The sequence below is a fragment of the Mus caroli genome, unplaced genomic scaffold (genome assembly GCF_978045245.1).
Source record: "Mus caroli unplaced genomic scaffold, Mus_caroli_1 scaffold_15, whole genome shotgun sequence".
Lineage (NCBI taxonomy): Eukaryota > Metazoa > Chordata > Mammalia > Rodentia > Muridae > Mus > Mus caroli.
In genome coordinates this window covers 55,069,443-55,081,840 of record NW_028227270.1, presented here as the reverse complement: position 1 = coordinate 55,081,840, position 12,398 = coordinate 55,069,443, and the positions used below count along the sequence as shown (strand labels likewise).

Genomic DNA, 12,398 nt, shown 5'->3' with positions numbered 1-12,398 from the left:
CTCATGAAACTATAAAGCTTCTGCAAGGCTAAAGACACCATCAATAAGACAAAAAAACCACCAACAGATTGGGAAAGGATCTTCACCTATCCTAAATCAGATAAGGGACTAATATCCAATATATATAAAGAACTCAAGAAGGTGGACTCCAGAAAGTCAAATAACCCCATTAAAAAATGGGGCTCAGAACTGAACAAAGAATTCTCACCTGAGGAATACCGAATGGCAGAGAAACACCTGAAAAAATGTTCAACATCCTTAATCATCAGGGAAATGCAAATCAAAACAACCCTGAGATTCCACCTCACACCAGTCAGAATGGCTAAGATCAAAAATTCAGGTGACAGCAGATGCTGGCGAGGATGTGGAGAAAGAGGAACACTCCTCCATTGTTGGTGGGATTGCAAGCTTGTACAACCACTCTGGAAATCAGTCTGGCGGTTCCTCAGAAAATTGGACATAGTACTACCGGAGGATCCAGCAATACCTCTCCTGGGCATATATCCAGAAGATGTCCCAACCGGTAAAAAGGACACATGCTCCACTATGTTCATAGCAGCCCTATTTATAATAGCCAGAAGCTGGAAAGAACCCAGATGTCCCTCAACAGAGGAATGGATACAGAAATTATGGTACATTTACACAATGGAGTACTACTCAGCTATTAAAAAGAATGAATTTATGAAATTCCTAGCCAAATGGATGGACCTGGAGGGCATCATCTTGAGTGAAGTAACACAATCACAAAAGAACTCACACAATATGTATTCACTGATAAGTGGATATTAGCCCAAAACTTAGGATACCCAAGATATAAGATACAATTTGCTAAACGCATGAAACACAAGAAGAATGAAGACCAAAGTGTGGACACTGTGCACCTTCTTAGAATTGGGAACAAAACACCCAGGGAAGGAGTTACAGAGACAAAGTTCGTAGCTGTGATGAAAGGATGGACCATTTAGAGACTGCCGTATCCAGGGATCCATCCCATAATCAGCTTCTAAACGCTGACACCATTGCATACACTAGCAAGATTTTGCTGAAAGGACCCAAATATAGCTGTCTCTTGTGAGACGATGCCGGGGCCTAGCAAACACAGGAGTGGATGTTCACAGTCAGCTATTGGATGTATCACAGGGCTCCCAATGGAGAAGCTAGAGAAAGTACCCAAGGAGCTAAAGGGATCTGCAACCCTATTGTTGGAACAACATGATGTACTAACCAGAACCCCGGAGCTCTTGTCTCTAGCTGCATATGTATCGAAAGATGGCCTAGTCGGCCATCAATGGAAAGAGAGGCCCATTGGACTTGCAAACTTTATATGCCCCAATATAGGGGAATGCCAGGGCCAAAAGAATGGGAATGGGTGGGTAGGGAAGTGGGGGGCGCTATGGGGGACTTTTGGGATAGCATTGGAAATGTAATTGAGGAAAATATGTAATAAAAATATTAAAAAAAAAAGAACTTTCAGTGTCACACTATGGGAAAAGTCAGAGCATGAGTAGATTATAGTGTCCTGGGTGAATAAGGCTCCATAAGAGCCGCAATCATTTGTTTCTCCTACAATTGTGTTTTTCCCTCAATCCATGATTTTCCCAAGGGATGAAGTATAACCAGTTGAATATCATTCCCACCTCATTAAAAAGGGCAAGCCCTTTAGGTAAGATGAAATTCACTGAAGTCCTTCCCAACACATTGAACAGTAGAAGAGCTCATAAAGAAAAAAAATTAAACCCTGCATTTTGAGTTATACCAGGTGAGTCTGAATTCTGGGGTTTCACATGTTTGTAGGAGAGCAGATTTACAATTTAGAAAATCTAAATTTCCTTTGGTGTATTTGCATTAATTTCAGTCAAATCAGAGTAATTTGTGTTTTTACCTAGAGAAACATCATTTCCTTGGGCTAGAATCTTTCAAAACACCTACTTTCCCCAAAACTTTGCCAGAATATGTCTGGAAAACACATAAGCAGAGCTCAAAGTCTTTGTCTGCTTCTAATGATGATGTCTAATTCTCTAGGAATGACTGTTCAGCTGGTAAGTTTCAAAACCCAGTTATTTTCACTCAAAATTAGAATATGATCACAGAGCCACATTTAATCACATTTAAAATGGAGGATCATTAAACACACTTATCTACAAAAATTATATTAACATGTTAAATCATTAGCTATCTTGCAATCAGAATAGTAAAGACAGCTGAGAACAAATGCAGATAACTGATGCATCTTTTCCAATGCTCATGGAGTGAAAGTGAATAGTCTGAGGTTTTAAAATCTATTCTTAAAAGTCTGCTATGGCACTGATAGCAGTACTAAGGTGAAGTAATATGGGGTCTAAAAAAGACTGAGCATAACAGCTAAATCACTCAGTAGTCTGTTGTAGCAACATGGAATCTGATCAACTCTTTTGAGCATAGAACAGTAAGCCTTCCTTAGAGATACAAGTTGTTTTTTTTTTTTTTTTTAGCAATCATAAAGCCCAAACTCTTCACTTAACAGAGAAAATGGGAATCAAACAATCCTGGAACATTTGTAAAGGTAGAAAACATCAATTGCAGGGTTACCAAAAAATAAATTGTCTTCAATTTTATTTCATTCACACATTTTTACTCCATGTTGGTTATTTGTTTATTCATTTACTAATACTTGTTTCTGGCAGTGCTGAGAACTAAGCCCAGATTTCTAAACATATAGATAGTCTACTATGAGCTACAATTCTAGCTCATGCCTTGAGTTCTTATGTATATTTGTGTTGTATAATAACATTAAAAGATAGGCCTCTGGAGGAAACATTAGAAACACAGATCCTTTGCAGCTTTTCAAAACAAAACACAAGTTTTAAATTCCCCTAAAAGTATTTTTCAAAAGCAAATGAGAAGACAATAATGATGTACTGCAACTTCTTCAAGTTTCACAGGTTTGTGAAGAACTCTTGTTTAATGCCACTTTCTGGCCAAGTCCACTCATAGTCCTATGTGTCTCCTGATCATGCTGCTCAATCAGCACAAAAGGCCAAAACTTTTTTCTTCCCATCTCATTAATTTTTTTCTGCTTCAAACAGTATCTTTGAGAAATGCCAACTTGATACAAACATCAGATAAAAATTGCCTTGATGGATTACGTTTTGAATCGCAAAAGTCATTCCCCAACCTTCACGTGTATACCATTCTTGGGAACTCATGAAGGTTCTGCTGTAGTGCCTGGAATTGGTGTTAATTTATTTCTTCCATACAACTGAGAAAGCTTGAGAAGTGGGCGGAAAAATCATCCAAGATAGTCAGCATCATCACATTATTTATTAAATAAGAAGTCTATGGTTATTATAATAGTTTTATTTTTAGTTAAAGTGATCATGTATGTTCATATAAAATATTTCTTACATCTACTACTTCCTTGTATACTAAAATTCTCTTACACCCAACAATACTTTTTCAATCAGATAGACTTGTGTCCTTAAACATACACTCAAGTTGCAGTTTGTTTTCAGGGCTCAGGGCTTACTCTAGTTCTGAGGTGGTTGCACTCTTAGCTGCTGAAAAGGAGATGCCACAGGAAACTGAAGATCTCAAAGTGCAAGGGCTTCTGATCACCTACATCAAAGAACTAAGGCAGTAGAACTCCTCCCAAAGCAGCTGAGTATCATCAAGGTACTGACTATCAAGGTACCTTTGGACCTGCCCACTAAATGAAACCCAGTTTTTCTGTTTGCTTACAGCCCAGCTGTGAGGAACCTTGTCCTTCCCTGCCACATCTACAGTGCTCCATGTTAGCTGTCTTGTTTATTACAAATCTCAAGTTCAGAACTCCCAGGCTTTGCCTGTTCTCTGAATCTCTATCATACTGCAGATGTTCTCATAGCACATCAGTCTCAAGGTGGTTTAGAAAACTGCTAGGTTTATCTAATCTTTTCACCAATGTATAGTTTTTATTTGTTCTAACATTTATGCAAATATTTGATAATCATACACTTTTGAGATGAGATCACCTATTTTCTGAGTTGAAAATACATATTTTCTAGCCTAGTATTTACTTGATCTTTTATGAACATTAAAATTCCTATTTAATAAACATTTATAATTTCCATTTCTTATTTATTTTGATTATTGTGGTCTGAACTTATTCACTGCATGTAAATTATTATTTTGAATTGTTGTTATTATTTTGACTTGAAGGAACATTTATTTAAAATTAGGCTACTTAAATCATTTTCATTGTTAATTTGTACATTTTGTTCAAATGTCTAGGTGGTATACATGCATTGTTTCTGTTGATGTTTTCATTTTTAAGAACTAGTATTAATTTTTTTATAATTTTCTTATAGACCTTTATGAGTTATTGTAGTCTTTTTAAAATGCATATTTACAATTCAGTTTGGGTAACTGAATTTTGACATTTCTTCTTTTGTAATATAAAATTATGAAACAATAAAATTACATGTAATAATGTTTTGGTTACAGAGATCACACAAATTTACATGTTTATTTCCATGTAATTTAGTTCAAATTATCTGTGACTGTCTTAGATAAAATACTTAAAATTAATATTTTAGAATTTTCATGTAGTTATGCTGATTCTTAATTAAAATCTGATTGTATAGTTTGAAGTTTTTAAAGTAACTTTTCTTTGTGGTTTGTTAATTTGTTCATAGTCATTAGATCCACATAAACATCAAAAGAAATAAAGTTGCACATTTACAAGATGTGTAACTTGTAAATGTGTGTGTTGGTCCTAGATGTGTAACTTGTAAACTTGTTTATAATACTTTAAGCCTGCTGATACATTTAATTATATTTTCTATTTACTCTATAAATCACTGATTAAAAAAAGTATGCATTTTTATATTGTATTTGTAGATGTATTTCTAACTCCAGGTTTGTGTGTTTTGCTTCAAATTTTGCTTCAACATTGAATGTGTTACTATAAACTTCAGATACCTATGAATTTAGTTGTAAATTATTTTCTTTTTCTCTTTGTTCCCATGTTTGATGATAATTATGAATATTATGTTACATTATTATGGTTATATCAGTTTTCTGCTTACCACACATTTGTGACTTGAAGGAATATTTATTTAAAATTTGGCTACTTAAAACATTTTCATTGTTAATTTGTACATTTTGTTCAAATGTCTAGATGGTATACATGCATTGTTTCTGTTGCTGTTTTCATTTTTAAGAACTAGTATTAATTTTTTATAATTTTCTTATAGACTTTTATGAGTTAATGTAGTCTTTTTAAATGCATATTTAGAATTCAGTTTGGGTAACTGAATTTTGACATTTCTTCTTTTGTAATATAAAAATATTGAACAATAAAATTACATGTAATAATGTTTTGGTTACAGAGATCACACAAAATTACCTCTGTCTTAGCACTTAATCAGGTATTTTATAAAGTTTACTATCTTTAATCTTTTTTGTTAAAGTGTTCAATTATTGTTTATTAACTCATTTTATATTTAAATATTTTATATAATTATAGTCATATATAATCTAAGTACATATTATTTTGTAATATGTGTATTCAGTATGGAAATATTGAATAAGGTTATTCAGAATATCCATAAATGCCAAAACATAAATTTATCCTACCTGTTCAACTTTGTATGCTTAGACCAACACCCTTCCATTCCTTCCAACTTTGAATCTCAAGTGTCCTTATTTAATATCTCTATTTCAGCAATTGTCTTATAGTCTATATACTGCTAAAGATGTGCAGTACTTTTCCTGATGTATAGAGATTTTTAAATTTGATGCAAAGTATTTTAAATTCATATGTATGGTGATAGAATTTTTACACATTCACACCATAAAAACCTTAAATCAGTATGATACAGACATCTACACTCTCAATTGTTCATCTAAGGATAGATAGATGGTTAAAATGCAGTGTACACACAAATGAATTCTATGCAGTGCATTTATTTTAAATGTAAATATTCATGTTTGGACTTATATCTAAAATTCCTCATTTGTTTTCTGTTTGACCAGTGCTTCCTTTAATAGGCCCTATTCTTTCTTTTTATAAATTAAGTATTCATTTTATCCATACATTTTCCTTACCAACCTTAATTTGTTCTGATGATTTCATGATTTGCAATATGACTCTAACATATCAAAGGTTAGTTCAATGACATGTCATTTTACATAATATATAAACATATTTCATTATAGTAATATTCATTGATATTTTAAAAATCATCACACATTTCAATTTTCTTAGATATTAATCTAGAATAGTTTTAACAAGTTTTTATAATAAAATTAGGTTTGTAAGGAAATGAAATAGCAAAAAAGTCTTTATATTTGCCCCAATGTGTATTATGCCTCTTGCCTTCATTTTTATGTATGATCTTTAATATTCCATTTTGAAGAATGTGATGTTTCTAGTATTAGATATAATTTTGTGTTGAGCTTTAAATTCTTAAAAATATTTTTTATGATTAGTGTTTACTTTTATTTTTCATCTTTTGGAATGCAAAAGGTAAAAATGTTTATTTTGGTTCCTAATTCAAGGTTATTATCCATCATGACAAGAGAGTGATGGTAGCAGAACTTGAGGAAGCAACTTGTTACATTGTATCTGCAGGCAGAAAGGAAAAGGTGATGAATATTGATATTCAGGTAGCTTTCTTTTTATACAGTCTGGAACCTATCCTCATCAAACGGTGCTGCTGCTCTTAGGGTGGGTCTTCCCGTTTCTATTGAGCAAATGTAGAAAGCCCCGCTCACAGGTATCCTGCATGGGTGAATCTAGATCCTGTTGACCATCAGTAATAACTATCTCAGCTCCTCATAAATATCGTCAACTTTGATTCATCTGAAGAAATGTTAGGGTAGCCTTAACGTTAAGGGGATAACTGATGTATGTAGATTTTAAGTGAGGAATTTTCTTTATTGAGACACTGTATACATCATCGCATTACTTTTGTTGTCATTATTTCCCATGATACTAACAGCGTGCTTACAAGAAATGAACTCAATTTTTCTGGTTGATTTATTTATTTATATAATCCATCTTGATATTATTGCCTTTGCATATCTATCATCCCATTTTTAATTATGAATTTTTAAAATTTTCTTTGATCTGTAATTTTTATTTTTATCAAATTAAGAAAATTATAAGCATTATTTGTTGAAAAACTCTGTGAGCATATCTATCTGCTGGGATAACAATTAAATGTACTTCTTTTGTTTTAGAAAAGTAATGAGTTAATGATACATTCCTAGATGTGTATCATTTTTCTTTGGTCATGTTCACCCCATGATCCTCTCATGTACCTCCCTTCTCACCCCTGTTATCACTTATTATAATTTTTCTTGTGAAAAGAATCTTTTCTTCTGCTCACTTATGTTTTCTTGTTTATCTGTACTACAACACAGTAGAGGAAAATAAGGAAAGAAGTAGTTGAATTTTTCTATATGCCCTTTAATCTTATAGAACATTCTTCTGGGAATAAAGCAGATTTGTAAATATAATCAATATCAAACTTTTAATGCAAAAAATCTTACTACTTTAAACATTTTATTAAAGTTAATACATTCCTTTTTTAATAACCTGATTGGGTTATTTACTTCTATTTACTCTATAAAGTTCATGATATCATTTGATAACATTGTCCCACACTTAATAACTGTTTTAAATACCTCTTTACAAAAGTTAAACTGTTTTAAAAAGACTTTTATAAAACTTACTGTAAACCATTGATAACTTTCCAATTTGCAAGATGTCATTCACTGTATACTATTACATTGTAAAGACATCAATGAGAATTGAATAAAATAAATCAATAATTATTTAATTTTTTAAAAAATCACAAAATTAGAAGAGGGAGATATAAGTAAGTGAAGCAATAATGGTTTCCCTTGTATTTCCCCAGACAGGAACCGCAATGATGGACACAATAACCAATACAACGGAATACATGGAATTCTTGCTCATGGGATACCCAGATGAACTGCAGACATTGTGTGCCACACTTTTCTTCTTGATTTACCTGGGAGCACTAGTGGGAAACTTCCTCATTATCACCATTACTACTATAGACCAGCATCTCCAGTCCCCTATGTATTTCTTTCTGAAGAATTTGTCCCTGATTGATATCTGTTATATTTCTGTCACTGTTCCCAAATCCATCATGAACTCTGTGACTAACACCCATTCCATCTCCTTCCTGGGATGTGTTTTACAAGTTTTCTGTGTAATATTTTTGGCAGGCACTGAATTTGCCCTGCTTTTGGTGATGTCTTATGACCGCTATGCTGCCATTTGCCTTCCTCTACACTATGAGGCCATAATGAATAAAGACGCCTGTGTTCAGATGGTGGCAGTAGCATGGCTCAGTGGATGTATCTATGGGTCTGTTCATGCCACAGGAACATTCTCTGTCCATTTCTGTGGTCCAAATGTAGTGTATCAATTCTTCTGTGATATCCCATCACTTCTTAGACTTGCTTGTTTTGGAGACCAAATTCTAGAATATGTGTTTATTATTACTAGCTGTTGTTTCACCTTCTTGTGTTTTATATTGATGATTATTTCCTATGTTCACATTTTCACTATAATCCTAAGAATGCCTTCTATACAAGGAAGGTTTAAAATTTTCTCTACCTGTATACCCCATCTTACCGTGGTGACATTATTTCTCTCTTCTGCATTTGTTGCATATTTAGGCTCAGCAGTAAAATCCCCATCATCACTGAACCTCTTTATGTCAGTGTTTTACTCTCTGTTACCTCCCAGCCTGAATCCTGTGATTTATAGCTTTAGAAATTCAGATGTAAAAGTGGCCCTACATAACATTTTTGGGTGAAAAAATGATCACATGCCTCTAAATCTTGAAAATATTAGCTACTATGAAACAAACTATATAAAATTATCTGGTAATCCAAACCTGTAATAAAATTATTTGGTATATGCTTTAGTATCTTGCTCTAACAAAAAAAAATTCCATTTATAATATTATGTGGGACTGAACATTAAAGGAATTTCAGATTATCAATTCAGGGGAAATCTTCCAAATATTATGTCTATATCAATAGATTATAGGTTTAGAATAATATGTTTCATTTCATAGTCATATATTTACCAACACCAGTCTCAATAGATTTGGTTTTCTTTTTTGGTAATGTATCTCAAATATAAATATTTTATGATACATTCTTTTAGCCAGTTTCGTAATTTTATCAGTTAAAATAAAAGTTCCTAGAGTGAAGTAATCCTAGAATATTTTTTTCTTTGATTTTTTAAAATGGGAAATATATCAAATGAATTTGAGATGAGGTTTCTTGAAGGGGTGGGGAAACCGGGAAAGGGGATAACATTTGAAATGTAAATAAAGAAAATATCCAATAAAAAAAAAGATGTTTTAGGCTATAAACTTGTAAATACAGTATTTTACTGATATTTCTAAGAATTTTGCCTGAGATATGTTGATAATAATCGACAAAGGCCAATCAAATAATGATCGTATTAAGAGCACTAATAGTATAGTTTTTAACATAAAGTGGAATGAAAGATTGCAGAATTTTTTGTTTGTTTGTAGAACATGATTTTAGTATTTTTAACTGTTAATAGTCAACAAAAAGAATAATTATTTCAAGATATATTTCATTGTTGTGTCTCCATTTTAATTTCTGATTTTATTAATTTGGATACTGTCTCTGTGTCCTCTGGCTTGTCTGGCTAAGGATTTATCTATCTTGTTGATTTTCTCAAAGAACCAGCTCCTGGTTTGGTTGATTCTTTGTATAGTTCTTTTTGTTTCTATTTGGTTGATTTTGCCCTGAGCTTGATTATTTCCTGATGTTTACTCCTCTTGGGTGAATTTGCTTCTTTTTGTTCTAAAGCTTTCAGGTGTGCTGTCAAACTGCTAGTGTAAGCTCTCTCCAGTTTCTCTTCTTTTTAAAAAAAAATTATTAGATATTTTCTTCATTTACATTTCAAATGCTATCCCAAAAGTCCCCTATACCCTTCCCCCGCCCTGCTCCCCTATCCACCCACTCCCACTTCTTGGCCCTGGCGTTTCCTTGTACTGGGGCATATAAAGTTTGCAAAGTCAAGGGTCCTCTCTTCTTCTGGGTGTTGTGGGACTGGCTGCAGAGTTCATGCCCAAGGTCTGCTCAGGGCACTAGCCCAAACCAGAAGGATCTAGTGCTACTGGTTGGGCAGAGTTCCTGGGTGACTGGATCCCACTGGTCCCTGTAACTTCCAGTGTTGGGGCAGATGTTGTGTCCTCCTCACCTCTGATCCTATCTAGAATTTTTTAAATCAAAAGAGTGAAATGTCGCATTAGAAAGTGCTTGTGTATAAATCTGTCAGTCAAGAAATTATTTCATTGAATCTTTAAATTGCTTTTGGTAAGATGTCCATTTTTACTGTTAATCCTGAGGATCCATGAGCATGGGAGAGCTTTCCATCTTCAGAGGTCTTCTTTGATTTTTTTCTTCTGAGACTTGATGTTCTTGTCATACAGATCTTTCGCTTGCTTGGTCAGAGTCACACCAAAATATTTTGTATTATTTGTGACTATTGTGAAGGGTTTTGTTTCCCTAATTTCTTTCTCAGCCCATTTATCCTTCGTGTAGTGGAGGGCTACTGATTTGTTAGAGTTAATTTTATATCTAGACACTTTGCTGAAGTTGCTTATCAGCCGTAGGAGTTCTCTGGTAGAGTTTTCGGGGTCATTTATGTATACTATCATATCATCCACAAATAGATATCTTGACTTCCTCCTTCTCAATTTGTATCCTTTGATCTCCTTTTGTTGTCTAATTGTCCTGGCTAGAGCTTCAACTACTATATTGAATAAATAGGAGGAGAATGGGCAGTCTTCCTTGTCCCTGATTTTAGTGGGATTGCTTTAAGTTTTTCTAAATTCATTACAGAATTTGAACTTTGTTATGCACATCCATACAATTCAACTATATGTACATACATATAGTTCAGTTATATGTACATAATGTAAGTAAAATAATATGCATTTCTTTGCTTTATTTATTTTTATTTTATTTTTTGTTGAGTATTTTATTTATTTACATTTTAAATGTTGTCTTTTTCCCAGTCTCCCATCCACAAACCCCCATCCCATCTCCTTCCCCTTTGCTTCTAAGAGAGTGCTCCCCTACCCACCCACTCCCACCTCACCCCTCTAGCATCCCCCTTCGATAGGGCAACAAGTCTCCACAGGACCAAGAGCCTTCCCTCCCATTGATGCCAGATAAGACAATCTTCTGCTATATATGTAGTAGGAGTTATGGTCCCTCCCATGTATACTTTTTGGTTGGTAGTTTAGTCCCTAGGAGCTCTGAGAGGTCTGGTTAGTTGATATTGTTGTCCTTCCTATGAGATTGCTATCCATTTCAGCTCCTTCAGTCCTTCCCCTAACTCTTCCATTGGGATACCCAGGTTCAGTCAATGATTTGCTGTGAGTATCTGCATCTGTCTTAGTCAGGTGTTGGCAGAACCTCTTAGAGGACAGCTCTGTCTGCATGCATTTCTTGCCATCAGAAAGTGTCAGGGTATGGTGTCTGCAGATGCGATGGATCCTAAGGTGGGGTGGTCCCTGGATGACCTTTCCTTCAGTTTCTGCTCCATTTTTTTGTCCCTGCATTTCCTTTAGACAAGAACAATTCTGGGTTAAAATTTTTGAGATGGGTGCGTGGGCCCATCCCTCAACTGGGGACCATGCCTATCTACCGGAGGTGGTCTCTTCAGGTTCTATCTCCCCTCTGTTGGGTATTTTGTCTAACATCATCCCCACTGGGTCCTGGGACCCTCTCACATACCTGGTGTCTGGGACTTCTTGGTTTCTCCCTGCACCCCCCACCCCCACTACATATTTCTATTCATTCTCAGGACTTTTCTCCTGTCTCTTCCCAAACCCAATCCTGCCCCTTCTTTTCCTCCCTTTTCCCCTCCCCCTCCTCTCTCCCACCCAGGTCCCTCCTTCCCTTTACCTCCCATGATTATTTTGTTTCCCCTTCTAAGTGACATTGAAGCATCCACACTTTGGCCTTCCCTGTTGTTAAGCTTCAAATAGTTTGTGAGTTGTATCATGGATATTCTGAGATTTTGGACTCATATCCACTTATCAGCAAGTACATACCATGTTTGTTCTTTTGGGTCTGAGTTAGATCACTCAGGATATTTTCTAGTTCCATCCAATTGCTAATAGCTGAGTGGTATTCCACTGTACCACATTTTCTGTATCCATTCTTCTATTGAAGGACATCTGGGTTCTTTCCAACTTCTGGCTATTATAAATAAGGCTGCTATGAACATAGTGGAGCAAGTGTCCTTTTTATATGTTGGAACATCTTTTGGGTATATTCTCAGGAGTGTATAGCTGGGTCTTCAAGTAGAACTACTTTCAATTTTCTGAGGAACCCCAAGA

At 34.6% G+C, this 12,398-nt stretch overlaps 1 protein-coding gene across 1 annotated transcript; it reads left to right on the top strand.

The window, feature by feature from the left end:
• The first annotated feature begins 1,692 nt into the window (after positions 1-1,692).
• LOC110307697 (olfactory receptor 14A16-like) lies at positions 1,693-8,816 on the top strand. The gene is made up of 2 exons (XM_021179929.2): positions 1,693-1,759; positions 7,884-8,816. Exon 2 carries the CDS (start codon positions 7,896-7,898, stop codon positions 8,814-8,816), a length of 921 nt encoding a protein of 306 aa, XP_021035588.1. The 5' UTR covers positions 1,693-1,759; positions 7,884-7,895.
• Positions 8,817-12,398: the final 3,582 nt, after the last annotated feature.